Source organism: Anguilla anguilla, chromosome 5, assembly GCF_013347855.1.
Source record: "Anguilla anguilla isolate fAngAng1 chromosome 5, fAngAng1.pri, whole genome shotgun sequence".
Lineage (NCBI taxonomy): Eukaryota > Metazoa > Chordata > Actinopteri > Anguilliformes > Anguillidae > Anguilla > Anguilla anguilla.
The window spans coordinates 59,891,855-59,905,093 of record NC_049205.1 but is presented as its reverse complement, the minus strand read 5'-3'; the positions used below and the strand labels follow the sequence as shown (position 1 = coordinate 59,905,093).

General features: G+C 42.8%; 2 protein-coding genes across 3 annotated transcripts in view; both read right to left on the bottom strand.

Moving 5' to 3' along the window:
* Positions 1–13,239, bottom strand: part of LOC118226836 (cytochrome P450 2F5-like) — a 31,402-nt gene that overhangs the window by 6,302 nt on the left and 11,861 nt on the right. Inside the window, exons 1-4 of one of the 2 annotated variants that reach the window (XM_035416791.1) lie at positions 1,713–1,917; positions 1,137–1,299; positions 515–664; positions 177–337 (exon numbers count right to left, since the gene is read on the bottom strand). The exons of the other annotated variant lie outside the window; for it this stretch is intronic. Coding sequence (XP_035272682.1) covers positions 177–337; positions 515–664; positions 1,137–1,299; positions 1,713–1,874 — 636 coding nt within the window. The 5' untranslated portion in view covers positions 1,875–1,917. Of the gene's footprint in view, positions 1–176; positions 338–514; positions 665–1,136; positions 1,300–1,712; positions 1,918–13,239 lie in introns of those variants that run through there. 2 annotated transcript variants of the gene reach the window in all.
* On the bottom strand, positions 4,036–11,617 carry LOC118226841 (cytochrome P450 2F5-like). The gene is made up of 9 exons (XM_035416799.1): positions 11,412–11,617; positions 10,836–10,998; positions 10,201–10,350; positions 9,864–10,024; positions 8,484–8,657; positions 8,094–8,232; positions 7,774–7,961; positions 6,912–7,053; positions 4,036–4,965 (listed from the first exon to the last, which is right to left on the bottom strand). The coding sequence occupies exons 1-9, from the start codon at positions 11,571–11,573 to the stop codon at positions 4,781–4,783; spliced, it is 1,464 nt and encodes a 487-aa protein (XP_035272690.1). The 5' UTR covers positions 11,574–11,617; the 3' UTR covers positions 4,036–4,780.

Genomic DNA, 13,239 nt, shown 5'->3' with positions numbered 1-13,239 from the left:
ATTAAATTTAAAAAAAATATATACCAATGGAAGGATTCGGTTTGTTCTTGTTCCTCCATAAAGAGTTTGAAAATCATTTTTCACATTAATTTAAAATGTCAAGTAAATTGTCTCCAGTCAAAGAGAGTTCTCTGCAGCTCTCAGTCTACTGTTTGGACAGAGTTTGGTGTACTTACCATAGCCCAGGGGCCATTGACAATCCTTGTGACTTCCTTGATGTGGCGGATGTTGTGCTGGAGAAACTCATCTTCATGTTTGAATCGAGTCCCAAACAGGACAGTGCAGATGATATTGAATGAGGCCTTGTGGAACAGGATCTGCGAGTCGATAGCTTTACCTTCCAGAAATGTCAGCAAAGCAGAGATGAGTAACCTTCCCTTGGCATTACTAAATTGTTAGTTTATGGTTAATGTTTCCTATTTAAAAGCATGGCAAACAGATGAACTCAGGTTTACACAGAGAATGTCACAAAAGAAACAGACATTTAAACAAGTTTTTTGCTATTAAGTGCTACCTGCATTATTTTCCAAATGTGAGGCTATGTAGGAGATCTCTCCCAGAATCCTCTCCTCCATGGATCGTTTCCCCAGGCCAAAGTTCCGAAGGGTTGTTAGGGTGAATCTCCGGTGCTCCTTCCACATAGGCCCGTTAGTCAATACAACCCCTAAGGGATTCAAGTTTTATGTTGGTCATCCTGGCCACTGGGGGCAGCATTCTTAAAACAATGTCAATAAATATTGAGTGATATGAGAAATTAGGCAAGAATACTTGTATAACTCTTATTTTCATTTTTGTAGTCAAGTCTACTTTTTGTATTCTCAACCCATTTTAACCATTTGTATATTATTTTTGCCTAGGTTATTCACATGAGCTGTCCACAGATTTCTCTGTTTCTGGTTAGAACACCATTTAATTCCCGGTGCCTAATGGCTGTGTTTCTTTCTATAGCTTGTCTCTACTACTTTTTGAATATAATTTGTTTCTCTGATTCAAGCCACTGTGCATAATACATATAGCAATATTCTCTTAATTATTAAATATTAAGATGTGAGACTTTGTGCTCTTGAACTGCCCGGTTGACAGGAAGTTGTGTAGAGTGTGGTATTATTTTGAACAATGTAAGGTTTTACATTTACCTTTGTCCTCTGTTAGGTGATTTACCATAAGGTCTTGGGGTCGTCCAGCAAACTCCACAGACTGAGTGACCAGTGCTTCCTTCATTGCCTGCAGACCGTTGAGCACCACAGCTGGCTTGCTCCCAATATAGATACTGTAGACCTTCCCATAGCGTTCCGACAGCTTGCATTTGTAATGGAAGATGGAAATGACATGAATTAGCCTGTCATGTGGGGCTTGAGAGAGCGACATAGGCATTCATTATTTTTTTCAACAATACATTTCCACCAAGTTTTTCTTTCTAGTTGTACCTCTAAGGTTATTGCTCTATTGGTACTTGCACTTCATACAAGGAACACTGTGCCTGTGCGTGTGTGAACTCATCCAGTGAATATTTTCCACGCGACAGATTACTCAGTACTGTTAGAATCTGGGTGAGCTTGCACCAGGAGATCAGTCTCACTTTTCTGATGGCTTATGACTTATTGTTATATGAAACTAATACATTTTACATTACATTTACATTTTAGCTGTTAAACTCATGTTTTTATCCTGAGAAACTTGCACTTATTCATGATTTTAGTTTTTAACTGTACCTTTCTGAGATCATCGAGAGGATTGACCAGGTTCAGCTGCAGCAGGTTTCCAAATATCGGGACTGGCCGAGGTCCAGGGGGGAAGTTTTTGGGCCTCCTAGTTCTGAAGAGGAGGAAGAGGAGGCTGAAGCCAATCCATAGGAGAATCACAGAGCCCAGCATGATCACTTCTGCTCTGTTGGTCTTTGCACCACTGTCTAATAAACTAATTCCAACTCTGATCAATTATTTACTCTTTTAGTTTGTTGAATGAGGCTGGAATCCAACATTTGACCTTGAAGTGATGCCGTATGATTTTGGTCGACTCAGACAGTTTATATATGCGGTGGAGGAAATTTTTTAAGCTTGAAGAAGTTTATGATTACCAGCTGGCTTCTCAGTGGTGAATATGGGGGCACTTGGGCATCTGAGTTTCAAGTCATTCCAAAAGCAATGTATACAGCCTGGTTAAATCTCCATAGGTTGTGAATGGATTATCAATGGGTGGGATACACACACACAAGGGTGGAACTGTACATGAAGTCCAACCCAATCACCCACCTCCACCCCCCCTTGGACGAATGTGAAATGATCATGTCTGGTGAATTCTAAGGGGGAAAATACTACAGATTATTGATCAGTAAAGCTGGGTGTTTGTCCGAAAATACTGGCAGAAGTCAGAGAGGCATCAATTGTAAAACGCTTAGTGCCAAATTTGTTGAAAATTATGGAAAACTGCACGTCCAAATTTCATTACCTTCAACACACAAAGGGGGATATGCACTATGCACAGAGGTGACAGAGTTGATAAGAAGAGCACACCTACAGTCGAAAGTCCTTTCCATGCTACCAGCTGTATTGCTAATTCCCCTGTGGGTTGTATAATTACAATGAGGCCCCCCCCCTTGTTTTGGAGGAGGGTCATTTGGTGGTGGCAGTGTGAGAGGCTGGAACACTGGCCAAGTCAGACCTTATATGGTCAAAACCCATTATAATTGTAACATGCCCCAATGCTTCCTTGAAAACTGTCCACAGCGCCACAGGCCATTGCGGCTCCTGGTTAAATGCAAACCCACTAGAGCCAGTGCATACAGGCTGAGGTGCAGTGTGTGCTTGCATCTCTGAGACAGGGCCATGCTGCTCACCCAGAGCAGGGTACAAGATAGAAGAGACCTCAGAGTTTCAATACTAGAACCAAGTCATTCATAAGAGACATCTGAGTAGCAAGTAACCAGTTTCAGACTTCAGAGTTTTAAGCAGTGGAATCCAAGTCATTCAACCTCTGAGTACAGGGTCGGATGCATGGCCTAGAAATTCAGGCTCCCGCACTTGAGGCAAATTCTAATGATCGGTGTCCTACAGCAGTGTGATCCAAGTCTTCAGTCCTCTGAGAGTGCAGCCACAGGCTGCAACAAGTATTGGAACCGTCTGGAATCTGTCACATGTCGAGCCCAAGTCTTGACCTCTGAGATTGGCACAAGGTATCATGTCACAGGACGTCTGAATCTCTGAGATGTAGGAACTGTGTCCCCAAGCCCATGACATCTGTAGCCATAACAAATTGAGTTTCTCACAAGTTAAAAACAAACCTGACCTCTGACACCAGGGCCCAAGGGAAGGTAGCCGGGACTAGGGCTCCGAAGCACAAGTATACTACTTAGCACCAAGGTGTATGTACTATGTACTGGATACATAATGTAAACAATGCATCCTCTCAAAGCTGCGCAACTGTGTCTATCTCAACAGTTACCATCCAAAACTGCCCAAAAAATCACAGAAAGCTCTAAAAACAGCGAAAATCACGGAACCGGCAAAAAATGTGGACAGTCACGGAATCCGTGACACCTGCGACTTCTGTGACAAACACCCGGCCTCGCAGATCAGTATATCCCAATCACATCTTTATTATATGACATAATTTTTCTCATCATCATCCTGTATCATTTACTATTGGGGGGTATTGGGCCTGTTTTGTAATATTGGAAGCTGGTGTCACTGATTTTGACTTGATACTCATTAGACATATTTTAAAAGCTGCACTTCAACCTTCAGGCGAATCATGAACAGTTTTAATGCATACAGTAGATTATCTTCCTCTGAAAATGTCCAACACACACACACACACTCACTCTCTCTCCCTCGCTCTCTCTATATCACACACATACGCACACTCTCTCTTGCACACACACCCACCCACACACACACACACACATGCTCACTCGCACACACACTCGTACACACACACACACATGCTCTCTCGCACACACACTCGTACACACACACACACAGAGTCAGTGATGAATGCTGACAATGCAGCACTAAAGACAAAGCCTAAATACTGAACTGTGGGACTATACGGTCCTAGACGTTTAATTCGAGTTTTTCCTCCAATGGCAAAATGGCATTACATTTTTTTTAATTGCATGTATAACCACAATTACATTACATTACAGTCATTTAACAGACAAAGTGACTTACAGAACTGTTTTTTTTACACATCTATTTATACAGCTGGATATATACTGAAGCAATGCAGGTTAAGTACCTTGCTCAAGGGTACAACGGCAGTATCCAACCTGGGAATTGAACCTGCTGCCATTGCAAGTTTCTAGGCAAAAGACCCACCGCAAGTTACATTACATTACATTACAGGCATTTGGCAGACGCTCTTATCCAGAGCGACGTACAACAAAGTTGCTTGGCAAAATCTTCACGTCAGTAGTACTTTCATTTACAATGGCTTACATCCCAAGCTAATTTTCCAACTGGCCATGTACTCGCAGTTATCCAGTTCACACAGCAGCTTCGTGTGGCTGAAAAGCTGCGGGCCCCATCACACACAACAAGGGATAGCCTGTCAATGCAGCTCCGGACGTATACACACACACAAAGCTGTGATTTCCAAGGAAAATGACTCCAAGCAGCACCCTTATAATTGTGACCATTATATGAGTTTTCTTCATTGAACCAGTTGATGTTTGCATTAAATCGCCATTGGGTTCATCTAGAGATATGCGTTACAATTAATTGTGCACTACAGCGCCATCTGCTGGTGGGGCCTGACCCCCACAGGCACCTAATGTAAAATCTCAACTGCCTCTTAGTCTAACAACCAGTCTGTAGGGTTTTGGTGTCTGGGTGACCCCAAAAACAGGGGTGTAGTCAGGCACACCACTGTCTTCGGGCCAGACGAAGTTGAAGCGACGTAGGAGTGTCACAAGAATCAGGAAGAGCTCCATGCGAGCAAGACCCTCTCCCAGACACACCCGAGGCCCTGAAACACACACACACAAACACACACTGTATCACACCAAACCCGCTAAAACAAAAATGTGTATGAAGTTCCAACATTTGACATCCCAAAGGCCATTCTGTCACAGTGCAAGAGGACAGGTGTGGGGTGTGGGCTGGGGGGCAAGGGTGGACAGATAATGGTCATAAATAAAATTTTGAGTTGTTTACTGCCGGATGTGTAGATACAGCATAATTCACAACCTTTTGGTGGCTTTTGTTTGCGTGAATTAATGATGTAATGACCCACGACTGCCCAAGAAACAGCTGAGCAGCCAATTATCTGATTCTTTTTGGTCCCCTAAAATGGAGGAACTATGTATAAAAAGGGCTGTAATGCATGGACCACCTGATATGAACGTCAGCACCCTCAAATTAAAGCAGACATTCTGCACTTTGACCTCATATTCATCGTTTCATTTCAAATACAATCTGCAGCCATTTGCGAGCTTTCTTGTTCATGAAATGATGCAATGACACACGGCTAGCCAAGAAACAGCTGTGCGGGCATTTGTCCGATTACTTCAGGTCAAATGTGTATAAAAAAGAGTGTAATTCCTCCGTGGATCACCCGGTATGGATGTCAATGCCCTCAAATTAAAGCAGTCTGCAATTTAGCCTCATGTTTGTTTTTTCATTTCAAGTCCAATCTGCTGGAGTACGGGGCCAAAACAACAAAAAATGTGTCACTGTCCACCCCCCACCCTTATTACAACTACATAAAATGTGGGCCTTTCTTTTCTTTTGGTGGTCAACTTTTCGGTCAGCTTTAACATCAGTCAGTTTGATTAGTCCTGTTGTGGCGGCAGTCGGCAGTCTGGCAGTCGGAGGGTTGCCGGTTCGATTCCCCACCCTTGGCGTGTCGGAGTGTCCCTGAGCAAGACACCTAACCCCTAAATTGCTCCCAACGAGCTGATTGGTACCTTGCATGGCAGCCTTTCAGCGTTGGTGTGTGAGTGTGTGTGTGACTGGGTGAATGAGAGGCATTAATTGTAAAGCGCTATATAAATGCAGTCTATTTAACCTGCTGTTAGCATCCCTGATTTTATCCCATTTTCCCCAGCCCTCAACTCAACCAAACTTGTTGATTTCCTACCAGCAACCCTTCCTGCTGACTTCAAGGAGGAGATGGCAGACATATGACTCCTTCGATTCATGTGATGCCTATTCGCGCCATTCTCCACACTGCGGGTGCACCACCAATCATACACTGCCTATGTCATCGGAGGATAACGAAGTCAACATATTCTCGGTTTGAGTGTTTGCAGGCCCCTGGTCTGAGCAGGAGTGGGCGCTAGAGAGCGATGAGACCAACGGAACTAGCCGCCTTACCCCCATCATTCACCGGCGAGTTTGAGCCAATTGTTGCCAGGCCAATGCGGACCTCTGGCCAATGGTGTGACTGGGACTCAAATCCCAGTTGCATGGCTCATGTTTTTTTGCTTTGTAACTTTACAGCGTTACACCCGAGACCCACGTTGAATATTTGCTGAAACTTAAGAACACTTAAGAATAATTTCAATCTGGCTGCGAGCTGTAGCACTTTGATAAAGGTTGATCCAACAGAATGCTCTGCCAATCAACCAGTTCAGTGACTCAATTGATAATTATCAAATAAAATAAAATAAATGTATCTTAAATATTAGACAAATCAGAAGTTTTAACTGTTGATGCACTTGTGTTCGGTATTCCAAGAGCCGAACGGTCAACGGATGAGTTAGCTGTTAAAACTGATGGATTCAAAACATTAGCATATTTTACTTTATCCTCACTTCCCCGACAATACAGTAATGTAAGAAGGGCCTGGAGATTTTGTGTGCATCATTCATATGTCATTTTACATTTACAGTACAAGCAACTATTCCCCTAGTTATTCCACTTTTAAAAAATCTAAGCAAAATCAGTGCACAGAAAGTGGTTGAGTCTTACCAGCAGAGAAGGGCATGAAGGCATCTGGCTTCACAAACTCTCCCTGATCATTTAGGAAGTTGGAGGGGTTGAAGTCGTGGGGAAACTTCCACTGGCTTTCCTCACTCAGCACAGAGGACAGGTTGGGGATGATGAGGATTCCCTGAAACCAGAACCAGCAGGGACAACAAGATGGAGGGATGAGGGCGAAAGAGACACACAGGAAGTTATGCAAAAGAGGGATATAAAAATTAAATGGTTTGAGGACCTGTAGTAGTTTGCTGACAGTAGTACAGCTGGACTCAGGGACTGTGTTGCTAGTACCATCCTGTCTAGTAATTGATGCTTTGCAGTGTTGAGGAAAGTACTCTGAAACTACACAGTAGTTGAACTACAGCCAAGCTAGCCCAACGTGAAAAGTAGCTACAAGTTTGACTACAATTACTAAAAAAATAAATTTAAAAAAAGTTAAAAATGATCCTTATCACGTCGACATGATGTGCCTTCTTTATGCACACAGGGAAAACCATTATACATCTCAATGGGAAGAACCAGCAATAAGTGCCAATTGCCAGTTGACCATTGGCAACTATAGTGAAGCGGAGTCCAATCAGGATTGGAGGGAAAGCAGTGAGAGTAGGCAATATTTGGTCAAAGGAGTTAAAAAAAAATATATATACCTGTATTTATGGTCAAAAGTAGCTGGCATTTACTGTATACCTCAAAATGACAAAAAAAGGCAATTAACTACTATAACCACTACACAAAATTGAATATAGTTGAACTACCAGCAAACCGCTGCAAAATGTAATTAAACTACTAGTTTAACAGCATTTTACATGAAGGTAAACTACTCCCCAACACTGATGCTTGGTGGCCTCACCTTGGGTAAATCGTAGCCCATCAGCCGTGTGTCTTTGGTGGTGGTGTGGAAAACGCTGAGTGGCACCGTGTCTGCGACTCGCTGAGTCTCGTGGATCATGGCCAGTGTGTAGGGCATCTTGTGTCTGTCCTCATAAGAGGCCTGCTCCTTCTCCCCAAGCACCTCGTCGATCTCCTTCTGACACCTCTCTGGAGACCACAGGCAGAGATGGCACATGTCACTGAACTGGGAGATATCGTTCTCCGCCTTAAAGGCTGCTGCAGGTGTGCACATTTCAGTCTCATGCACAAGTAACCATAGAAACACAACTGAGAACTCACCCTGAACATCTGGGTGAGTCATGAGGTACAGAAAGGCTGTGAGGAGTGTGTTAGCAGTGGTGTCTGTTCCAGCAAAGAGGAGGTCCAGCAGATAACCAATCAGCAGTTTTTCATTGAAGGAAGAGCCATCGTCCCCTCTCTTAAAGGGACAGTGATGAAGACAGCAATGGGAGACATCTATTGGTAAATATCAACCCATCATCACTGAGATTCATTATTTTGAACAGGTCACAATATGATAAAACTGAATGTCACATCCTGGATTTACTGATGCCTGCTCCAATGTTGAAGACCCCTTGTTTACTGCATAGGCCAACGAGCATTTGAGTTTGGACTGTGGGGTATATGCATGTGGCAAAGAGCATGGTGGATAAACATGTACTTTGGTACCTTGTCCATTTCATCAAGGTAGCAGTCCGTTAGATCACATGGTTCTCCTGGGACACGAGGCTCCTTGTGTTGGGATACTTGGTCTGCCAGTGACTCTCTGATCATGTTCGCTTTCTGAAAGGCCTTCTGAATGGGCAGGGGGAGGTGCCTCAGCAGGGGCAACATTTCATAAATCTGCAATGTGGAAAGTTACAGGATTTGTGGTTAGTTCTAACTTCATAAACATCTAATATATCTATGTTCGTATATGTATGGAACGCTTGTTCAATTCGATTCAGATTGGGCGAGTGACTTAGCCAGTCAATAATATTCTGGTTTTTGGCTTTGAAATCTCCATTGTTCCTTTGCAATATGTTTGGCATCATTGTCTTGCCATAGGATGAAGTGTGGTCCAATGAGTTTGGAGGCATTTGCTAGAACTTTAGCAAGTAAGATGCCTCTGTACACTTCAGAATTCATTCTGCTGCTGCTATCAGCAGTTACATCATCAGTGAAGATGAGTGAGCCAGTATTCGTGGCAGCCATACATCCTCAAACCATAACACCAACCACCACCATGTTTCTCAGATGGAAGGGGTCTTTGGACCTAAGGCAGTTCCTTTTTACTTCCACATTTTGCTCTTGCTCTTCCAGAACTCTGTCGGTTCATTATTAGGTGCTTCTTAGCAAACTGTAGCCGTCCTGTTTTTGTGGCTAGCTAGTGGTTTGCATCTTGCATTGTAATCTCTGTAGTTCTGTAGTTCTGTTCATGAAGTCTTCTTTTGACAGTAGGCACTGGCACATCTAGGCCTGCCTCCTGAAGAGTGTGTTTGATCTGTTGGACAGTTGTTTGAGGGGGGGGGGGGTTTCTTCATTATGGAGAGAATTCTTTGGTAGAGGTCTTCTTTGACCTACCAGGCCCTTTGAGATTACCAAGCTCACTGGTTTACTTTTTCTTCTTTGTAACGTTCCAAACTGTTGATTTTGGTAAGCCTAAGATTTGACCTATATTTCTGACAGTGTTTTCTTATTTCTCAGGCTCATAATGATGAAATAATAAGTAACAGACCCTAAAGGTAATCAAATGACTAGAATCAAAACTAGATACTGAAAGCCTTCTTATACCTGCACTAAGGAAACAATTGAACACACCTGACTAATCAGAAACATCTGCGAAGCCATTTGTACCAAACATTATGGTGCCCTATTTACAAACAGTGCTGTAATTTCTACAGGATGAAACTAAAATTCATAAAAATATCTTTAAATAAATTCTTAAATAAAAGATGAGAATTTGCACTTCATTTTTCATTGTAATTTAAAACAAATAAATTGTCTCCCCTCAAAGGCAGTTCTCTGCATCTCTCAGTCTACTGTTTGGACAGAGTTTGGTGTACTTACCATAGCCCAGGGGCCATTGATGATCTTTGAGATTTCTGTGATGTGGCGGATGTTGTGTTGGAGAAACTCATCTTCATGTTTGAATCGAGTCCCAAACAGGACAGTGCAGATGATATTGAATGAGGCCTTGTGGAACAGGATCTGTGAGTCGATAGCTTTACCTTCCAGAAATGTCAGCAAAGCAGAGATGAGTGACCTTCCCTTAGCATTACTAAATTGTTAGTTTATGGTTAATGCTTCCTATTTAAAAGCATGGCAAACAGATGAACTCAGTTTACACAGAGAATGTCACAAAAGAAACATATGTTTAAACAAGTCTTTTGCTATTAAGTGCTACCTGCATTATTTTCCAAATGTGAGGCTATGTAGGAGGTCTCTCCCAGAATCCTCTCCTCCATGGATCGTTTCCCCAGGCCAAAGTTCCGAAGGGTTGTTAGGGCGAATCTCCGGTGCTCCTTCCACATAGGCCCATTAGTCAATACAACCCCTAAGGGATTCAAGTTTTATGTTGGTCATCCTGGCCACTGGGGGCAGCATTCTTAAAACAATGTCAATAAATATTGAGTGATATGAGAAATTAGGCAAAAATACTTGTATAACTCTTTTATTTTCATTTTTGTAGTCAAGTCTACTTTTGCCATTGTTGTTGTATTCTCAACCCATTTGAACCATTTGTATATTATTTTTGCCTAGGTTATTCACATGAGCTGTCCACAGATGTCTCTGTTTCTGGTTAGAACACCATTTAATTCCTGGTGCCTAATGGCTGTGTTTCTTTCTATAGCTTGTCTCTACTACTTTTTGAATATAATTTGTTTCTCTGATTCAAGCCACTGTGCATAATACATATAGAAATATTCTCTTAATTATTAAATATTAAGATGTGAGACTTTGTGCTCTTGAACTGCCAGGTTGACAGGAAGTTGTGTAGAGTGTGGTATTATTTTGAACAATGTAAGGTTTTACATTTACCTTTGTCCTCTGTTAGGTGATTTACCATAAGGTCTTGGGGTCGTCCAGCAAACTCCACAGACTGAGTGACCAGTGCTTCCTTCATTGCCTGCAGACCGTTGAGCACCACAGCTGGCTTGCTCCCAATATAGATACTGTAGACCTTCCCATAGCGTTCCGACAGCTTGCATTTGTAATGGAAGATGGAAATGACATGAATTAGCCTGTCATGTGGGGCTTGAGAGAGCGACATAGGCATTCATTATTTTTTTCAACAATACATTTCCACCAAGTTTTTCTTTCTAGTTGTACCTCTAAGGTTATTGCTCTATTGGTACTTGCACTTCATACAAGGAACACTGTGCCTGTGCGTGTGTGAACTCATCCAGTGAATATTTTCCACGCGACAGATTACTCAGTACTGTTAGAATCTGGGTGAGCTTGCACCAGGAGATCAGTCTCACTTTTCTGATGGCTTATGACTTATTGTTATATGAAACTAATACATTTTACATTACATTTACATTTTAGCTGTTAAACTCATGTTTTTATCCTGAGAAACTTGCACTTATTCATGATTTTAGTTTTTAACTGTACCTTTCTGAGATCATCGAGAGGATTGACCAGGTTCAGCTGCAGCAGGTTTCCAAATATCGGGACTGGCCGAGGTCCAGGGGGGAAGTTTTTGGGCCTCCTAGTTCTGAAGAGGAGGAAGAGGAGGCTGAAGCCAATCCATAGGAGAATCACAGAGCCCAGCATGATCACTTCTGCTCTGTTGGTCTTTGCACCACTGTCTAATAAACTAATTCCAACTCTGATCAATTATTTACTCTTTTAGTTTGTTGAATGAGGCTGGAATCCAACATTTGACCTTGAAGTGATGCCGTATGATTTTGGTCGACTCAGACAGTTTATATATGCGGTGGAGGAAATTTTTTAAGCTTGAAGAAGTTTATGATTACCAGCTGGCTTCTCAGTGGTGAATATGGGGGCACTTGGGCATCTGAGTTTCAAGTCATTCCAAAAGCAATGTATACAGCCTGGTTAAATCTCCATAGGTTGTGAATGGATTATCAATGGGTGGGATACACACACACAAGGGTGGAACTGTACATGAAGTCCAACCCAATCACCCACCTCCACCCCCCCTTGGACGAATGTGAAATGATCATGTCTGGTGAATTCTAAGGGGGAAAATACTACAGATTATTGATCAGTAAAGCTGGGTGTTTGTCCGAAAATACTGGCAGAAGTCAGAGAGGCATCAATTGTAAAACGCTTAGTGCCAAATTTGTTGAAAATTATGGAAAACTGCACGTCCAAATTTCATTACCTTCAACACACAAAGGGGGATATGCACTATGCACAGAGGTGACAGAGTTGATAAGAAGAGCACACCTACAGTCGAAAGTCCTTTCCATGCTACCAGCTGTATTGCTAATTCCCCTGTGGGTTGTATAATTACAATGAGGCCCCCCCCCTTGTTTTGGAGGAGGGTCATTTGGTGGTGGCAGTGTGAGAGGCTGGAACACTGGCCAAGTCAGACCTTATATGGTCAAAACCCATTATAATTGTAACATGCCCCAATGCTTCCTTGAAAACTGTCCACAGCGCCACAGGCCATTGCGGCTCCTGGTTAAATGCAAACCCACTAGAGCCAGTGCATACAGGCTGAGGTGCAGTGTGTGCTTGCATCTCTGAGTCAGGGCCATGCTGCTCACCCAGAGCAGGGTACAAGATAGAAGAGACCTCAGAGTTTCAATACTAGAACCAAGTCATTCATAAGAGACATCTGAGTAGCAAGTAACCAGTTTCAGACTTCAGAGTTTTAAGCAGTGGAATCCAAGTCATTCAACCTCTGAGTACAGGGTCGGATGCATGGCCTAGAAATTCAGGCTCCCGCACTTGAGGCAAATTCTAATGATCGGTGTCTTACAGCAGTGTGATCCAAGTCTTCAGTCCTCTGAGAGTGCAGCCACAGGCTGCAACAAGTATTGGAACCGTCTGGAATCTGTCACATGTCGAGCCCAAGTCTTGACCTCTGAGATTGGCACAAGGTATCATGTCACAGGACGTCTGAATCTCTGAGATGTAGGAACTGTGTCCCCAAGCCCATGACATCTGTAGCCATAACAAATTGAGTTTCTCACAAGTTAAAAACAAACCTGACCTCTGACACCAGGGCCCAAGGGAAGGTAGCCGGGACTAGGGCTCCGAAGCACAAGTATACTACTTAGCACCAAGGTGTATGTACTATGTACTGGATACACAATGTACACTCACGGAAATCACGGAAACGGCAAAAAATGTGGACAGTCACGGAATCCGTGACACCTGCGACTTCTGTGACAAACACCCGGCCTCACAGATCAGTATATCCCAATCACATCTTTATTATATGACATAATTTTTCTCATCATCATCC